Below are 17,177 nucleotides of genomic sequence, written 5' to 3' on the forward strand. Positions count from 1 at the left end.
ATTATATCATTAATGGATTATATCATAATGGATTATATATATAAGTCTAGCAGTCAAGAATAAAATAGTTTACAACGGCTCAAACTTTTAAATACATATTAGGATTAAAGTTTATATTTATTATAAACATTTTTCTTGTTAGTTTAAAAAACTTATTAAATAGTAAAACTCATTAGCATTATATTTTAAAAGTATAAATACAGCATAATATACTTATTAAACAGTAATTAGAAATACCAAGTATCTTATACTGTACTTTGTTTATATAGATATATTTAATATTTGAGAATTATTAAATGTTTAGTTAGTTATTTTTTTATAAATATGAAAGTATTTTATAAAAAGAGGTGTAAAAATAAACAGGAGTACAGAAAAACGCATTCAAAGTTTATTAACATATGTACAAAATAAATATACAGAAGAAATATGCACACAAACAAGGCAATAATATATAGTTTTCAAAATATAAAAATGGTTAAAAATTAGTTAAAAATAAGAAAAAATATTATTTCGTCAAAATGAAGCGTACTTAACACAACTGACATCATCTTTTATAATTTCAACATCCATTTCACAACAATGATCATTGACAATATCGTATTTGTATACTCTTGTTTTTCTATCCTTCATAGAAAATACTAAAATATTATAACCAACACTAACAGCTTCCACGCGACGAGAATAAATGTTTGATTCGAACAAAGTAAAACTTCTGGAAAAACGGTCAAAAACTTCACAACTTGATTTATAGTTTCCACCGATAACAAATAATTTGTTACCCATGCTAACTGATGCATGATCATATCTTTCTTCAATCATATCGGGTAAATTTGTCCATTTATTTTTATAATAGTCGTATGCTTCTACTGATTTTCCACTACTACCTCCTGTCACAACAATTTTTCCTTCAAAAACTGTACAAGCTGCATGATATCTTATTTGTTTTGTATCAGCTAGTTTGGTCCATTTGCCTTTTTTCAAATCGTAAACAAAAAACATCTTGTTTCCACAAATTACATATAAGTTGTTTTTGAAGGAACAACTACAAGCAAATTTATGAAAATGTAATTTCGTTACACATAACCAAGTTTGAGTTTTATTACAAAATTTTCTAACTGATCCATCAAACCAATTCATCTGCAAATATCCACAAAAAACATATAGTTCTGAATTAATAACAGCTGTTTGACAGTCATACAGTTCCTTTGGCATCGATGCAAAATTATTTAAATTTAATTTACGTCCATCTAGTTTATAAACACTTTTAACAACCTGGAAATTTTTATTCCTTCCTCCACAAACTAAAACGCTGAAATCATCTTGGTTGCAATATCTATTTTCATACAAAACTTTTGGTGGAAAATCAAAACTTTTTCTTTCCTGCACTGTTGATATTGAACTTGAACTTGACAAAAACGACTCCATTTAGTTTTAGAGAAATTTCAATGATTAATATGTGTTGTGTAACAGATAACTATATATCACATATATTAAAAAAATTGTTGGCAACTTGCAATGCTATATTGAAAAAAATAGGTTACACAGAAGAACTTAAAAAAATACATTTTTTTATTTTCAAGATAAGTTTTACCAATGATATAAGATTTTAAGTTTAAATTATTCATTATTAAAAGAAAAAACTACTTAAACAACGTCTAAACTCTGTCAAAGATGAGATATGCGTATAAAATTGTATGAAAAATCTTATCGTTTTTTTACTAGAAAACTTATTTTAATGTTTTGGTTACTTTCTTAGTAAATTATCTAAAACGTACGAAACCTAAAAATTGACATATTAAAAGAGGTTGCAGTTATTACGCCTAAAATACAAAATTAATAAACACACGTATAATTAAACTAACAATTAGTTAATGATATTATGGTTTGTTGATCAGAAAAACTTTTTATAATAATTTTTTTATTTTGATTGCATATTTTATGTTTTTCTAATCTTTCAAATTGAGCTTTTTTTTAATACCTGTATTTTTAAGTATTAAACCTTAAAAACTTTATACAATATTAATACAAAGGAAAAAGTATCTACAACTATACGTTTTAAGAATATATTTAACATTTTTTAAGAATTTTTTGACCACTAATTCAACTAAAATTACTAAATTACTAAAGAAATAATGCAGCCACATTTATATACTTCACTAATGAAATTAAAAAAAAAAATTCTGAAATAACTTTAAGTTGGTAGAAAATTTCTTTTTCTTTAAGTTTGTATTTTAAATGATGCATAAGTTTTCATATTAAACAAAAACTTGTAGGTTATAATTTACTATTTTAACTGTATCAAAAATCATAAATTTAAACAGGTCAAAAATATTCTAACTTTTTTTCCTTTATACTAAAATACTTGCTTAAGTACAACGACTGACTTAAGAGTAATATTTTATCAACAGTCTAATTATTTTTAAATAGTTTTAAATTCCATTTTTTAGTTAATAACACCAATTTTAAATGAAATGTTTTTAAAGTTTTTATTTTCATTATTTTAATGATTATTACGTTTGCATTTTTGTTCAGTATTAAAGTTTTAAATATAGTAGATGAATGAGTCATCACCTACAAAATAAAAATTGAAACAATATTTAATCTCTAACTATTTACTAGAAACTAAAATACATAAACTATAATGAGGTTAGCTTTTTAGAGTTACAAATAAACTTTTAAAATTTATCATTGTCTTAAAATTAAATATTGGTAATAAAATTCTGATTTTTAATAGGTATTCTTTTACTTTGACCTTTAAAATTGGTTTATTTAAGTTATTTAATTTAACTTTTTGTTTTAAAGAAATTTTAAATACTAGATACGAATAAACAAGTTTTGTAAATTTTTAATGACATTATTATTTTCCAAAAAATTACCGAAACACAAGACTTGATTAATAAGTTTGTTTATATTTTTTCATAAAAAGTTAATGTGACATATTTTACCTGAGTTGGAATTATTTAGAGTTAAGTCACAAACGGTTCACAATATTATTTAAATATCAAAAAAATTAAAGTATTTTTGCTTGCTTTTGTCTTTATTTTCATAGTACATTAATAATTTGAATAGTAATTCGAAGTACTCTTCAATAAAATTAATTTCTTTACTCTAACTTTTTTCAATGATAATAACTGTCTCAAAAATTTTTAGATAAGTTTGTTTCAATTGTAATAAATAAAAATCTAGCAACTTGAAAGTTAACTTGAAATGACTCGTTTATAAAATAAATTTCTAGAGTAAATAAAAAATAAATTTATTAAAATTATAAAATACAATATTAACATTTTGAAAATTATGGATATTCAAGTGTTATCATTTAAAATGGTAAAATCTAATAAAATAAAAAATAATTTGTGTTATGATTTAGGAATATCAAAGAAACTTTCATTGAAATATTCTAACTTTTCGAAAAAACTTAAAATGAATAATAAAGACATCTTTGCTGTATAGTTTTATCAAAATTCCTTGAAATTACGAAATCGATTCGCGATTACGAGCTATTTTAAGAAGAAAAATATTTAGTTTTATGAGTATTTATATTAAATTTGGTGCAGTTAAAATGTAACAAGATTTGAAAACAACTAATTAAATAAAAAAAACTTAACGATCTAAATTTAATTATCAATACTTTAACGTTTAAACGTATATTCGGTTTGAAACTGGTCAACCTTTTTTAAAAAATAATACAAAAAACTGCTTATTTTGAAAGAAAACCTCGAATACGAATTTTAATAAAATAAGTAGATACAAAAAAAATCACTTATTTTGATAATAATAAAAAACTTTGTATAAAATAACTAACACATGTTTGAAAGAACTAGTACTAATTGAAATTAGTTTTTTTTTCACACAAAATATATTTTTATGATTTTCTGCCATCAATATTTATCACTACAAGAACTACGACTATTTTTCTCGAATTGGATTCATAACCAATAGTTATACAAGTCGCTAAATTTTATTCAAATTATTTAACACATGTTTTATGAAGACTGTTGTTTTAATAAATATTTGTTTTGTTTACTCAGAGGGTAGACTTAAATAAAAGTATTTATTCTCTTAGGTCTAAATTGTTTATTTATTATAATTTTTTTTTAAACAAGAACTCGCTCAATTATATCATACGTGTACGATCAATTTTATTTAACTACTGAAAATCATAAAATTACTGTAACTTGTTTAATTTTTCTGAAACTTAAACGCCTCAAACACTTTGTTATGAAATTAAGAAACAAAAAATAAAATTACCTGGTTTAGATAAATTATATAAAATTTCAGAAAAAGTATAAAATTACGATAAAACTTTTTAAGTTTATATAATACTTAATCAAGCTTTACTTTAAATCTTTTTTTTTTTGCTTTAAGCTTAATATTACGTAACTTAATTAAACTTTTACTTATGAATCATTAGTTCTATTGAATTTAAAATAATCTACTTTTAACGTTTGTATTTTTAATTTTTCTAGATAAAAAAATGAACAGAGTTGCAAACTTAGTATTTATTGCAGTAAGTCAAAACGAATGAACACTGTTTTAAACTTAACAAAAATCTTGCTAAAAAACGTAGTTTGACCAAACAAAGGAAAAGTAAATAAGAAATACCATTTCTACTGTCAGGGAAGTTCTTTACTCAATTTTAATCCGAGTTGTACTTAATGTGACTTGACTCAGTCAACTTATTCACCTGGTAGATCTTCTTATCTGACCAGCGTTCACTAGCTACGTCATAAATAAATATTTTTGTTTGTGATAAAATAGAACACTCAGTAAAAATTACAACTTTATATCCAACACAAACAGCATTAAATTTAAATTTATACATTTTATTAATAATTAGACATCTAACATTAGTAAATTTTCTTGAAAAACTGTCAAACAATTCACTCTTCGGGTTATTAATTCCACCAATGACAAACAATTTGTTACCCATGCTAACTGAAGCATGGTTATTTCTACATTCGATCAAATCAGGTAAGTAAGTCCATTAGTTTTTATAATAATCATATGCTTCTACTGATTGTAAACTCCTTACATTTTGACCTCCAATAACAACAATTTTGCCTTCAAAAACTGTACAAGCTGCATAAGACCTAGGTTGCAACGTATTAGCTATTTGGATCCATTCATCAATTTTCAAATTGTAGACAAAACATGTACTGGTTCGATTACAAACGTATAATTTTTTCTTAAAAGAACAGAAACAAAAACAACGATCATTAGATCGTTTTTTATACGACCAGGTTTTAGACTCATTACAAAACTTTCTAATACACATATTATATCCTTTACTTTTCGAAAACCCGCCAAAAACAAAAAAAAATTGAATTGATAACAGCAGTTTTGCAATCAGTACATGCAAACTTCATTAAAGTGAACATTTCACATTCAAGCGTAGTACCGTGAATTTTGAGAATATTATCCATTTACCGTATTCTTTATCGACACCTCCACAAACTAAAATACTGAAATCATCTAGAGTGCAATATCTGTTTTCATACAATTTTTTTGGTGGAAAATTTGATCTTTTTCTTTCTTGCATTGTTACATTATGTTTAGAAGTTGACGAAAACGAAACCATTTGATTGTAATATTTGACCAGATAATAGTATAATTAGCACTTGTAAAGAATATTTTTCAACTTAAGGTTTGAAATTCAAAATAGTTAAAAAAAAAAGAATAAAATCTAAATAATTAATTGAAGTCTTTTCTTTGTTTTATGTTTTAAACAGATCTAATTTATTTTTCTAGCAATACAATTGTTAAACCGCTATTTTTTAAAACCGTATAATATACCTTTACAATAGTTATTTACTATTGATTATTGAGATTAGATATTTACATTTTTTATCAGAAATCACTCTTTGATATTTATTGCTTTACAATATGTCAATTGTACCACCTTTATTTAACATAGACTCTCAATTATGAAATATAATTAGACAAAGATAAGACATGACCAAATTTGAAAGTTCTAATATACATATTTTTACTTGTGACTGGTATCTTAAACTAGACTCATCAGTGAATTTGTGTAACTAAATAAAAATAAATGATAACAATGAATAAGCAACAAGCTTAATTTGCATATGAATAGCATTACCAGTGTATCCTACAATTGTCTGTCTTAAATAAAATTACATAACGATTGAAAATTAATGATTAAATTGATTCTACTTCTTACATACATAATTTCAACAATATTGAATTGTGTTTTTTTAAACAGAGCATCACGTTTTGCTAATACTTACTTTACAATATGACACTTGAAACATCTCATATTTTTGATACCATTAATGCTCTTCTTTTTAAAATGTGTATAGTTTAAACATTGGTTATAGCTAATAGCTAAAGTTCTTATGAACTTACTCAATAGTAAACATTATTTTATACTGAAACCACTAACGATGATGTGTTATTAATAAAATAGATCTCAAAAATAATATACTTACATGATTAAATATATCGTGAGTAAAGTAACTTTTTGAAAAACGTAAGGTCAATAATTATAAACAGAATTTTTAGAGTTATTCTTAAGCTTTAATATAGTAAATAAGTTATTTAAAGAGCTGTCGAAAAAAATCAAGATAAAAAATGTAGTCGTTTATTTTATGATTTTAACAATAATTTATCAAAAAGGTAAAAAGTTTAACATAAAGCATTCTATACTATCTTTTAAAAACATCAATATTTATTACGCTTTTATTTACTTAGAGCTGTAAAAATAAGTCTATGACCAAAACTTAACAACTAAAACTGCTTAGAATTGTATAATTATAAGTATTAAGCATTTTGAGTTGTTATTTTCTTTTGACCCTTGAAGTCACAATTCATGTTGAACAATTTGTCAAATATTTACACTAAAGTTTCGAAATCTTCATTTTGCGTCATTTTTGCATGAGCGTCAAATTTCATGCAGGAATTTTCGCATGAAATGTCATTTCTCACAAGTTAGTAGTAATGTATGAGAATTTCGGGTTAAGGTCAGATCAAAATAGGAAATTTGGAACTGTAAGATCTGTCAAAAGTGTTTATAAACTAGATGGTCTTAAATTTAAATGTGAATATTATGCTTCAATGCCGATCTCTCTTGGAAACTGTAAAACTGCTGTTATTAATTTAGAACTATTTATTTTGGTGGGGTTTCGCTTAACTCTGAATACGGTAGAGGGTTTTCTCAAAATGAAAAATTCAATAAGACTATCATAAAATTTTGTAATAAAACTAAAACTTGGTCAACTAATGCGAAATTACCTCTAGACTGCAAGTATTTTTGTGTTTGCTCGTTCAAGAAAAACTTATATGTAATTAACGAAGCTGGTTTATGTTATGCTTACAATTTGAAAAATGACAAATGGGCACATTTAGCTGAAACAAAAGAAGAAAGACGTTATGCAGCTTGTACAGTTGTTGAAGGATACATTATTGTATGTGGAGGTTACAACTCTGATCAAATATTAAAATCAGTAGAAGCATACAATTATCATGAAAATAAATGGACAAATTTACCTGATATGATTGAGGTAAGATATGTCCATGCATCAGTTAGCATGGGAAATAAACTGTTTGTTATTGGTGGATACGATGTTACAAGTTGTGAGCTTTTTGACAGTTTTTCCAGAAGTTTTACTTTTTTAAAATCAAATATTTATTCTCGTTGCGTGCAAGCTGTTAGTATTGGTTATAACATTCTAATATTTTCTATGAATAATAGAAAAACAAGAGTATACAAATACGATATTTTCAATGATCATTGCTGTGAAATGGATGTTAAAATTTTTTAAGATGATGTTAGTTGTGTTAAGTACGCTTATATTTGAACTAGTTTCCAACCATTTGCTGTGTTTTCAAAACTATTTGTTATTTGCTATGTATTTGTCTATTTATTTTGTTTATATATTCTGTATGTAAATTAAAAAACTTTGTTCCACGTTTTTATATACTTCTGTTAAATTTACACACGTTTGATTCTAAAATACTTTCATATCTATGAAAAAAACAACTACTAAAACATTTAATACATAATTAACAAAGTCTATATAAACAAAGTAGAGTATAAGGTACTTATTTAACAGCAAATAAAAAAAATCTTTTTTTCACATATAATGTAAATGAGTGAGATGCAACTTAATAAGTTTTTTAAATTAACAAGAACAATGTTATTCATAAATTTAACTTGTATTTTAAAGTAAAGCCGTTGTAACCTATATTGTTCACTACCGCTAGATTTACGATATAATCCATTTCTCGCAACTATGGCATATAGCTGATATTGAAAGCTTAACATTTTTACTTCCAAATTTTATTGTTTGAATTATGTATTAATTCTTTTTTTACTTAATTTAAACCACAATAAATAGAACCATTAGGTAATTATGAAAACAAGTGGACAAATTAGCCAGATATGAAGAAATAAAGATATTATCATGCTTCAGTTATTATGGGTAATAAATGTTTTGGCTTTGGTTTTTTAATTTCAGTGTTTAATTTTTTGAATTTTTTTCTAGAACAATTGATATTGTGACCAGCTGACTTAAACTTTATCTACCATTCTTTTGTTCAAGCTGTTTTTTATTGTTTATGGTATTGTACTGTTTTATATAAAAATTGACAACACAAGAGTATTTATCTACAAAGCTAAAATAATGATCTAACAATGATTGTTTCATCATGTTGTAGAAGTTCTAGATAACTTGTCTTAGTGTAGTTGTTTTAAGTATTCTACACGTTAACAGTCTTAGATCGTTCTGATTTATTTATTAACGTATTTTATGGTCTTGTATTTTTGTTATTTGTTGGTTTTTGTGAAGACACTGTCTTGTTTGTATTATATATATATATATACGAAATATTAGTAGTTGGATAAAATGACTGTTGAAAGTGTAAACCTACAAACCACACGTGTTAATTTAATATCTTTAACTATATTAGCACACTGATAAATCAAATTTTATTTTATCGAGTTTTTTTATAAGTATTTATAAAGGTTCTACTGTAACTGTGTATGCAATTCGCAGAATGAAAATTTAAGTTAAAATTTTTACTTTATCTTGAAATAACAACATATTAAAAACTAATAGTCAAACATTAAATGTATGCAACACGGGTAAAATTTGAGTCTAGCAATAAAGATTAACATATTCTCTACGTTAACAGTGTTTGTTGTTACTATAAAAGTCAAAAAGAAACTAACCGTTAATTATAATTTAATAAACATTTTCTATTAAATATATAAGTAAAGCTGAGTAAAAAACTACCTAAAATGCATACTTTAAATATAAATACCCTATTTGTTTTAAATAAAAAGTTTGCTTTTATGATCAATACAATGTAGCAATTATCATGTTTAAAGCTTTGAAAATAACAAACTTAAACTAAAGGTACCCAGTCCTATGATAATAATAATTTTAAATATTTAAAAAAAACTTAAAGGTAAATAAAAAGTCTTTAATATATGTTTAAAAAATTATAAGCATTTTAAAAATTATTATCGATTGAAAACTTTTGCATTTTCTGTGCTTATCTCACCTTGCATGACAGTTAAATATTGTTTTATTAAAGCTTTCTCCTACAAATAGAACAAAAAAAAACTTATTATAACTTATTTATTATTGATCGATTTTTTTAAATTAAACAGTTTTCTAATTTTTGTAGGTTTTTTGTCAAAAATTACTTTTTTTTTTACTTCAAATCTTGGATTCAGTAGATCACTACTAAAAAACAAAAATGTTTACAATTAAAAATATAAATTGGAACCAGTTATCTAAAATGAATTTAATTAGATTTAAAGCAGCTTAAACAGTTTTTAAAGGCAAAATTATTGTTGCCGGAGGTGAACACATTTCCTGTTGGCGTAAATTAGTTGAAGCATATGATTATTATAAAACAAATGGACTTGTTTTCTTATATGATTGAAGAAAAAGATGTTCATTTTTCAATTAATATGGGTGACAAGCTGTTTATTATTCCAAGATATAACAGTTCAGATTCGGAATTTTTAGATAGTTTTACTAGAATATTCACTTTATTCCAATCAAAAGACTTTTATATTTCTACTATTGAAGCTGTTAGTATTGCTTATAATATTATAATGTACTCTATGAGTATGAACAAAACAATATATATATATACAATGTATTATAATCGTTGGTGTGATCTTGATATTAAGGATCTAGAATACTTGAACGATTATAGTTGTGTAAAGTATTCTAAATGTTAAAAAATGTTTTATAATCATTATCGTTTGTTACAAAGCTTTTGTTAATTTATTGTCTTGTTGTGTTTTATGAAAGAATTAAATACGTTTAAGTTACCGCTCTATAAATTTTAAAAAAGTTATGTAGTTATTAAAGTTGCAATTATAAAATAAGAAAAAATAGTTGTTGTCGAGGTTTTAAACTAAATACTAAGTAACTTTGTACAATTAAAAAATATATGTTGCTACTTACGCATGATTAATGTAAGAGAATAAGCTTAAAAAGTAATTTAATCTTAAATTCAACATAACATACAACTTTCATCTATTAAATGTCACTATCTTTTAATATATTTTAAAAGGCCTTATTCTGTATAATATTTAAACCACAGGCTGAAGATGTAAACATTTGTAGCGCTCATTAAAAATTAAAAGCATGTATACTGTTTTAAAATTTTGTTTTAACTAGTATAATGTTATTTGAACTGAAAACTTTACATGAGAAAAATTAACTGAATTTTTGAATATATATATATACTCATTCTATGTATATGTTAAACATGTTATTCTAATCATATTTTATATTTATCTAATATAGTTTACACAACGGTCGTTGTTGTTGTGCCAGAACACTTAGATCACTAAAGTATTACTTAATGTTTTAATTTTTTATTTAAAACTAAGTTACGTCTTACTATTTTTTCTTACAACAATTACTTAAACATAACGCTAAATTGATCATTTTTATCGAGCATTAAGTTTTAAGTGTTTTGTTCTAAATAATTTATTTAATAACAATATTTGGATATTTTCAAGCATGAATTTAAATTGTTTGTAAAAATTTGTCAGTCTCCTAATATATTTATCTCATTTTAATAACACTCCTTTTTTATTATTTCAAAATATATAAAATTAATAAACAATAGAGTGAATAATTTTTTTATTAAACTTAGTTAAAATTGTATGCAAAACTAATAAACATAATAGCACCATTATAAATTAAACGAAGTCTGACCATAACCATTAAAAAACAAAACGAATTTTTAATTCATGAAACTTAGAATTTTTTATTCATAAGTATTATAAATTATATTTAATATAACTTGAACGAACCAAATTATTTATAATTTCAATTTTCTTTTCTGACCAGCTATCATTAAGAACATCATAAATAAAAAATTTTGTTTTTATTAAAGTGTTTGGCTTAGAAAAAACGAAAATTTCATCACCAACACAAACTGCTTCACTTTCATGCATATACTGTGATTTAGCCGAATTAATAAAAGTAAATTTTCTTGTAGAACTGTCAAACACTTCACAACCTAAAGTATTATATCCACCAATAACAAACAACTTATTACCCATGCTAACTGAAGCATGGTTACTTCTACATTTGATCATATCAGCTAAATAAGTCCATTTATTTTCATAATAATCATATGCTTCAGACGATTTTAATTCATTACCGTATTTTTCACCTCCAGTAACAACAATTTTGCCTTCAAAAACTGTGGAAGCTGCACCATGTCTATATTTCTTTGTTGTAGCTAATTGATACCATTTGTCACTTTTAACATTGTAAACAAAGAATGTACAATTTTGATAAATTACATATAAGTTGTTTTGAAAAAACAAATACATGAAAGACTTTGATTTAGAGTTAGTTTTGTTTTGCACGACCAAGTTTTAGTTTTATTACAAAACTTTGTAACACAACTATCATAGTGACCAGCTGGTGAAAATCCACCGACAACATATAAATCTGAGCTAATAACAGCAGTTCTAAAATTATGAAGTTTCTTTGGCATTGAAGTAAACTTTTCACATTTTAGTTCACGACCATCTAGTTTATAAACACTATTTACCATTTTCCTAGAATCAGCATTAAATCCTCCACAAACTAAAACACTGTAATCATCTTGATAGCAATATCTATTTTCATACAAAACTTTTGGTGGAAAATCACAGTACTTTCTTTCTTGCATCGTTATTTCTAGTTTTAAACTTGACGAAATGTATTCGTTTAACTTCAGAGATCTGGAAAATGTGTTACTAGTGTTTTAGAGATAAATGTAAAACTAGTTTTTTAGAAGAATCAGTTTTTAAACAAATAAAATAAAAATAACATATTTAAACTATTCTTACAATAAGTTTTAATGTTCATTAAAGTTTAACAAATAAACAAGTTAATTTGTATATAAACATTTTATGAATAGTAAAAACAGTGTTTACAATTTTAATTGAAATTAAGCCTACTTACTACATTTTCTAATGTTTTACTTTTAAATATGTTTGCGTTAAACAACAGTTTACTGTCTTTGAAGATGTAATATGTTTAGAAAATTCAAAATTGTCTTGTCAAAACTTGTATTCCATTACTAATTATATTTGTTTGTAATCGCTTTTTCAGCTTAGTAAAACAGCATAAAAATTTAATGTTAAATAAACTAAAAATACTGCAAGTTTTACAAAGAAAACATAAAAATACAGGACCAAAAGGAAAAAATAGTAAAAAGAAGTGATAAATAATATTTTGGATTTGAAATTTTATAAATAAGTTTATGAAATAGAAGTTTAAACTATTTTTACTCTGAAAAAACTACACACCAAATAAGTTACTGGAAGAAAAATTTGTTGTTGATGATTAATTTTGTTCTAATAATATATTTACATAAATTATAGAAATTAAAAAAAAAAGTTTTTAATTGTTTTTTGACAAAAGATAACCAAAATATTCAGATAAATGAATGATTATGTTTATAAAAAGATTAGCTTTTATATTTGATGATTTATCCTTTACTATGTAAGGATAACTTATAATAAAATATAAATTTAAAAGACTATTATAGAATTAAGTTTAAATTATACATCTTTTTTTAAAACTATTATAAAATAAGCTAATATAACAAAGTTGATAAAATTTTAACTGTATTTAACAACTTGCATCAATTGTCTGTACGTTATCTAATTAAGAAACGAAATTGGTATAAAAAACTTGTATTTATAATATATATATTCGATAGTTATGATTTAAGTTAACTATTGTTGGGTCAATCTAAAAATAAATTAAAAGAAATATAATTGAAACCTTGAATCGATATTTCAAATTTCTCGGGACACGTTCAAAATCCGCCCGCGATCAAAATCCACTCACGATCAAAATTCAACCGTGATCAAAATCCACCCGCGTTCAAAACTCACCCAGTCAATTTAATATCGAGAACCGCTTACCGATCGAGAGTAAGGGCTTAGGGTAACACTGATAGTGAAAAATAAACAAAAAGAATATATATATTAGAAATAAGTTAAAAAATTTAGAAAATGTAAAAAAATTGGATGGATTTTGATAGTACAACAATTTTGTGATTCAACATTAAATTTGACGTATAACTAATATAAACCTTATTTAGTTAGTTCAAATATAAATTAAGTTCTATGTATTCAAACATTATGCGTTGCAACAGTGACTATCATTGACTTCTGAAACTACAAGCAAATCTTACTATATTCTGTAATGTATAATAAATACTTTTAAAAGTTAATTTTATCATATGGCTTTAGTTTTTATTCAAAAACTATGATTTTTTATTAACATTTTTAAATTTTTTATAGGGAATTTTAAATAAAATTTTATTAAATAATGATTTTCTTTTTTTTAATTAAGTTATAGAAGTGAAAAAGCTTAATCTCTAATTAAGTAAAACTGAAAAAAAAAACATTTTTAAACATTTTAAAATCAAGGTAAAGCTTTTAACAGTAAATAGATTTTTATTTATATAAAGTTTAAATTTTTATTTTAACTATTTCTTTTAAATCAATGTTATAACTAAACTTAATAATTTTTTAAACTTATGTGGTGACTAAGAAATTAAACTAACATAACAAGTTTAAATTATTATTAAATATTTTTATTTGTAATAGTTTATTTATATAACCTACATAACCATATTTCCGTTTCTCTTACAAAAACATGCTATATTAAAAAATCATTTATCTAGTTAGTATACGCTTAGTGATCAATAATAAGTATACTTTAACCAAAAAAAAGTTTTTGAACTTATGTTGCTCTTTGAAACTGATAACTTCTTTTAATACTATTGATGTTTTTTGTTAATATTTAGTTTATACAATTTTATTAACAGGCTGCATAAACAGGATAACTATTAAGTTTGATAAATTATTAGTTGTTTATTAAAATTTAGTTACAACCATAATCAGTTTAATGTTTGTTAGCAAGCAAAATAGTATTAAGTGAATAATTTGAATTTTTTTATACTTAAATTTTGCAAATATTATTTATTTATTTTATTTAACTAACTGTTTCTAAAGTAATTAAAACTTTGTTTCATTAATTTGGTCATTATTTTATTATGTTTAAAGAAAACACTAAATGAAAATAAATAGGAAATGATATGATGTTTATTTATCATAAAAACCAAACATATAAAGTGACTATTTCCTTTAATTGGTATCAGATATTAAACAAACTTTGAACACTGTTTAAATAAACTTTTTTTTTTTACAACTAAATAGATATAGTTTTATTTGCATATAGTTTTATTATTATATCTAAGATTGTATCGTTGAAATGTAAAGACTTAGTTTGCTTTAAAGTTTTTTTTGATAATAGTTATTACTATGAGTTAAAGAATAAATAATTAAAACAACTGTTTTGGATTTAAACTGTGGTAACATTTTTGTAAGACATTAGTTTTGTATTTTTCTATCAGATATCAGTTTTGGTTATCTTAAATTTTCGGAAGTTAGGTGAAGTTACTTTTGACAAGTTCAAAACCAGAATTAACAATGCAAGAGAGAAAATGTTTCTCAGGATTGCAAAACTAAGTATAAACGAATACTTATAGTTAAATAAACAACGTCTTAAAAGCTTAATAATCTAAGAAAAGAGCGAGTTTTTTCGCACAAATGTTAACGTTTCTGTAGACTTGCAGAAACGTACCAAGCCACGTGCCTGGTACTATCTATGTATTTTTCTGTCAAGTAGCACACAGGAAAATCCTGTAAAGTTAAGTTTAGTCGTTTTTATCGAGTTTGAAACCAAAGGTAACAATGCAGTTTATAAAAATATTTAATTTCCTACAAAAAGTTTTATAAGAAAATAGATACTGCAACCAAGATGATTTTAGAATATTAGTTTGTGGATAAATAAAAAAAATTGTTGTTGATACTGCCTATAAAATAGATAGTCCTAAACTAACTTGTGAAAAGTTTACCCCAGTGTCAAAAGAGCTTTATGAATAATGTTGTTAGTTCTGATCTATTTATTTTCGGTGGGCATTTGCAAACTGATTTATTCAATAAATATATTAGAAGGTTGTGTAATAAAACTAAAACTTGGTTGTGTGATACAAAATTAAATCTTCAAAACTATCATTTTTTTCTGCTCCTTTAAAAAAACGATTGTATGTGATTTATGAAATTGGTGAACGTTTTGTTAACAATATTGAAAGTTACAAATGGACACGATTAGCTGACAAAAAATAATGCAACTTGTACAGTTTTTGACAGTAGTTTAGTTTTATCTAGAGGTCGAAAGTATAGGTAAGTCGAAGCAAATTATTATCATGAAAACAAATGGATTTATCTATATAATACGGTTGAAGAAAGAGTTTATTATGATTCAGGTAGCATGGGTAATAAATTATTTGTTATTGGTGGATACTATACTACAAGCTGTGATTTATTTGACACATTTTCCAGAAAGTTTACTCGTATTTATTCTACATTTGTAAGGAATATGAATCATTTTAGCTGCAAAGTTGTTTGTGTTGGTAAAAAAACTATTGTATTTTTCATGCCATTGAAATCAAATAAAACAAAAGTAATTATTTATGATGTTAATAATTAAAGGTATTCAGAAAAAAAATTAAAGTCTTAAATAGTATGACTGAATCAGGTTTCATTAAGTATAACTCCGATTAAAACTTATTGAAGATTTTCTGTGAATAAAATTGTTATAATTATAAATCGTTTTACTGTTATATTAAGTTAATTTTATCTTCATAATATTCTCGCTGTGTTAATATTCTGTTTACATCGTTCGTTTGTCATCGTTGTAATCAAATTAAAATACTATATAGTTCTTCATTAATAAATATTAGAAAGTTAGTATTTAAGATGTTTAAAGGCTCAAATTAAAAAAAAGCATGCTTTAAAATTAACTGGAATTTTAAAACTTAAATTATTATTTTTTCAATACTAACGTAAAGCTAAAACCTCAACTACGACTGCGTACGAAAAGTTTATTTCTTGAAAATTTGCCTGTGACCAGAAAATGCTTATAGACTACTAACTATGCTTTAAAACTTTGATTATTAACCCAGTAACGTATTATACTAAAAACAAACACAATTACTTCACCATAATCAAAATGTTAGCTACTGTAAAAACGAATTTATAAGTTTTTCAGAATAACATACATAACACCGGCAGTTATAATGATATTTTTTTGTAAATTTTAACTTACTTTATAACATAATGTGCTTCGCAATTTTTACATGCTTTAGCTTTAAAGTTAAAATAAAATATAAATAAAAGCTTCAGTTTCCATACAGTTGTTTTGTTTTTCAAACCGTTCTAAATTACAAGCTCTGATTAAACTCTTTTTCAAAATTTTTTTACATACCAAACAATTACTGCTTGTACGGCCACGAAACATTTTATATCTACTATTAATGACCTGAATAATGTCGATATTTTATTTCAAGTTTAATCCATATAGTAGTTTTTATACCACAACAAAAGTACCATGATTTATAAATGAGATAAGGGCTATAACATTTAAAGCTTTATGAATGGTCCTTTTTTAATAATATTAGAGTATATAGTTTTGAAAAGTCTATGTACATTAGTTAAAACTACAAAATAAAATAAATGTTATAATTTTTAAATTTGGCTGTAATGTAAACATATTCCATATATTAAGATATTACAAAATATAAAATAAATTAAAATATTTTAAAGC

The 17,177-nt window shown here is 24.0% G+C and overlaps 1 protein-coding gene across 1 annotated transcript; it reads right to left on the reverse strand.

Moving 5' to 3' along the window:
* Window positions 1–513: 513 nt before the first annotated feature.
* Window positions 514–12,177, reverse strand: LOC145832669 (kelch-like protein 25). The gene is made up of 4 exons (XM_082939971.1): window positions 11,922–12,177; window positions 11,554–11,739; window positions 1,263–1,385; window positions 514–914 (listed from the first exon to the last, which is right to left on the reverse strand). Exons 1-4 carry the CDS (start codon window positions 12,175–12,177, stop codon window positions 514–516), a joined length of 966 nt encoding a protein of 321 aa, XP_082796097.1.
* Window positions 12,178–17,177: the final 5,000 nt, after the last annotated feature.

This window comes from Thalia democratica, chromosome 3 (genome assembly GCF_965202585.1).
Source record: "Thalia democratica chromosome 3, ktThaDemo2.hap1.1, whole genome shotgun sequence".
NCBI lineage: Eukaryota > Metazoa > Chordata > Thaliacea > Salpida > Salpidae > Thalia > Thalia democratica.

Bases quoted from the DNA above. Each gene is read 5' to 3' on its own strand.
- LOC145832669 (XM_082939971.1), bottom strand. From the start codon at position 12,177: ATGCAAGAAAGAAAGTACTGTGATTTTCCACCAAAAGTTTTGTATGAA. The intron at 11,740-11,921 runs GTCACTATGATA...GGTATCAATTAG, and splicing joins CGGTGGATTTTCACCAGCTG to CTACAACAAAGAAATATAGA. The intron at 915-1,262 runs GTGTTTATAAAC...CAGCTTGTACAG, and splicing joins AAATTTCCAGGTTGTTAAAA to TTTTTGAAGGAAAAATTGTT.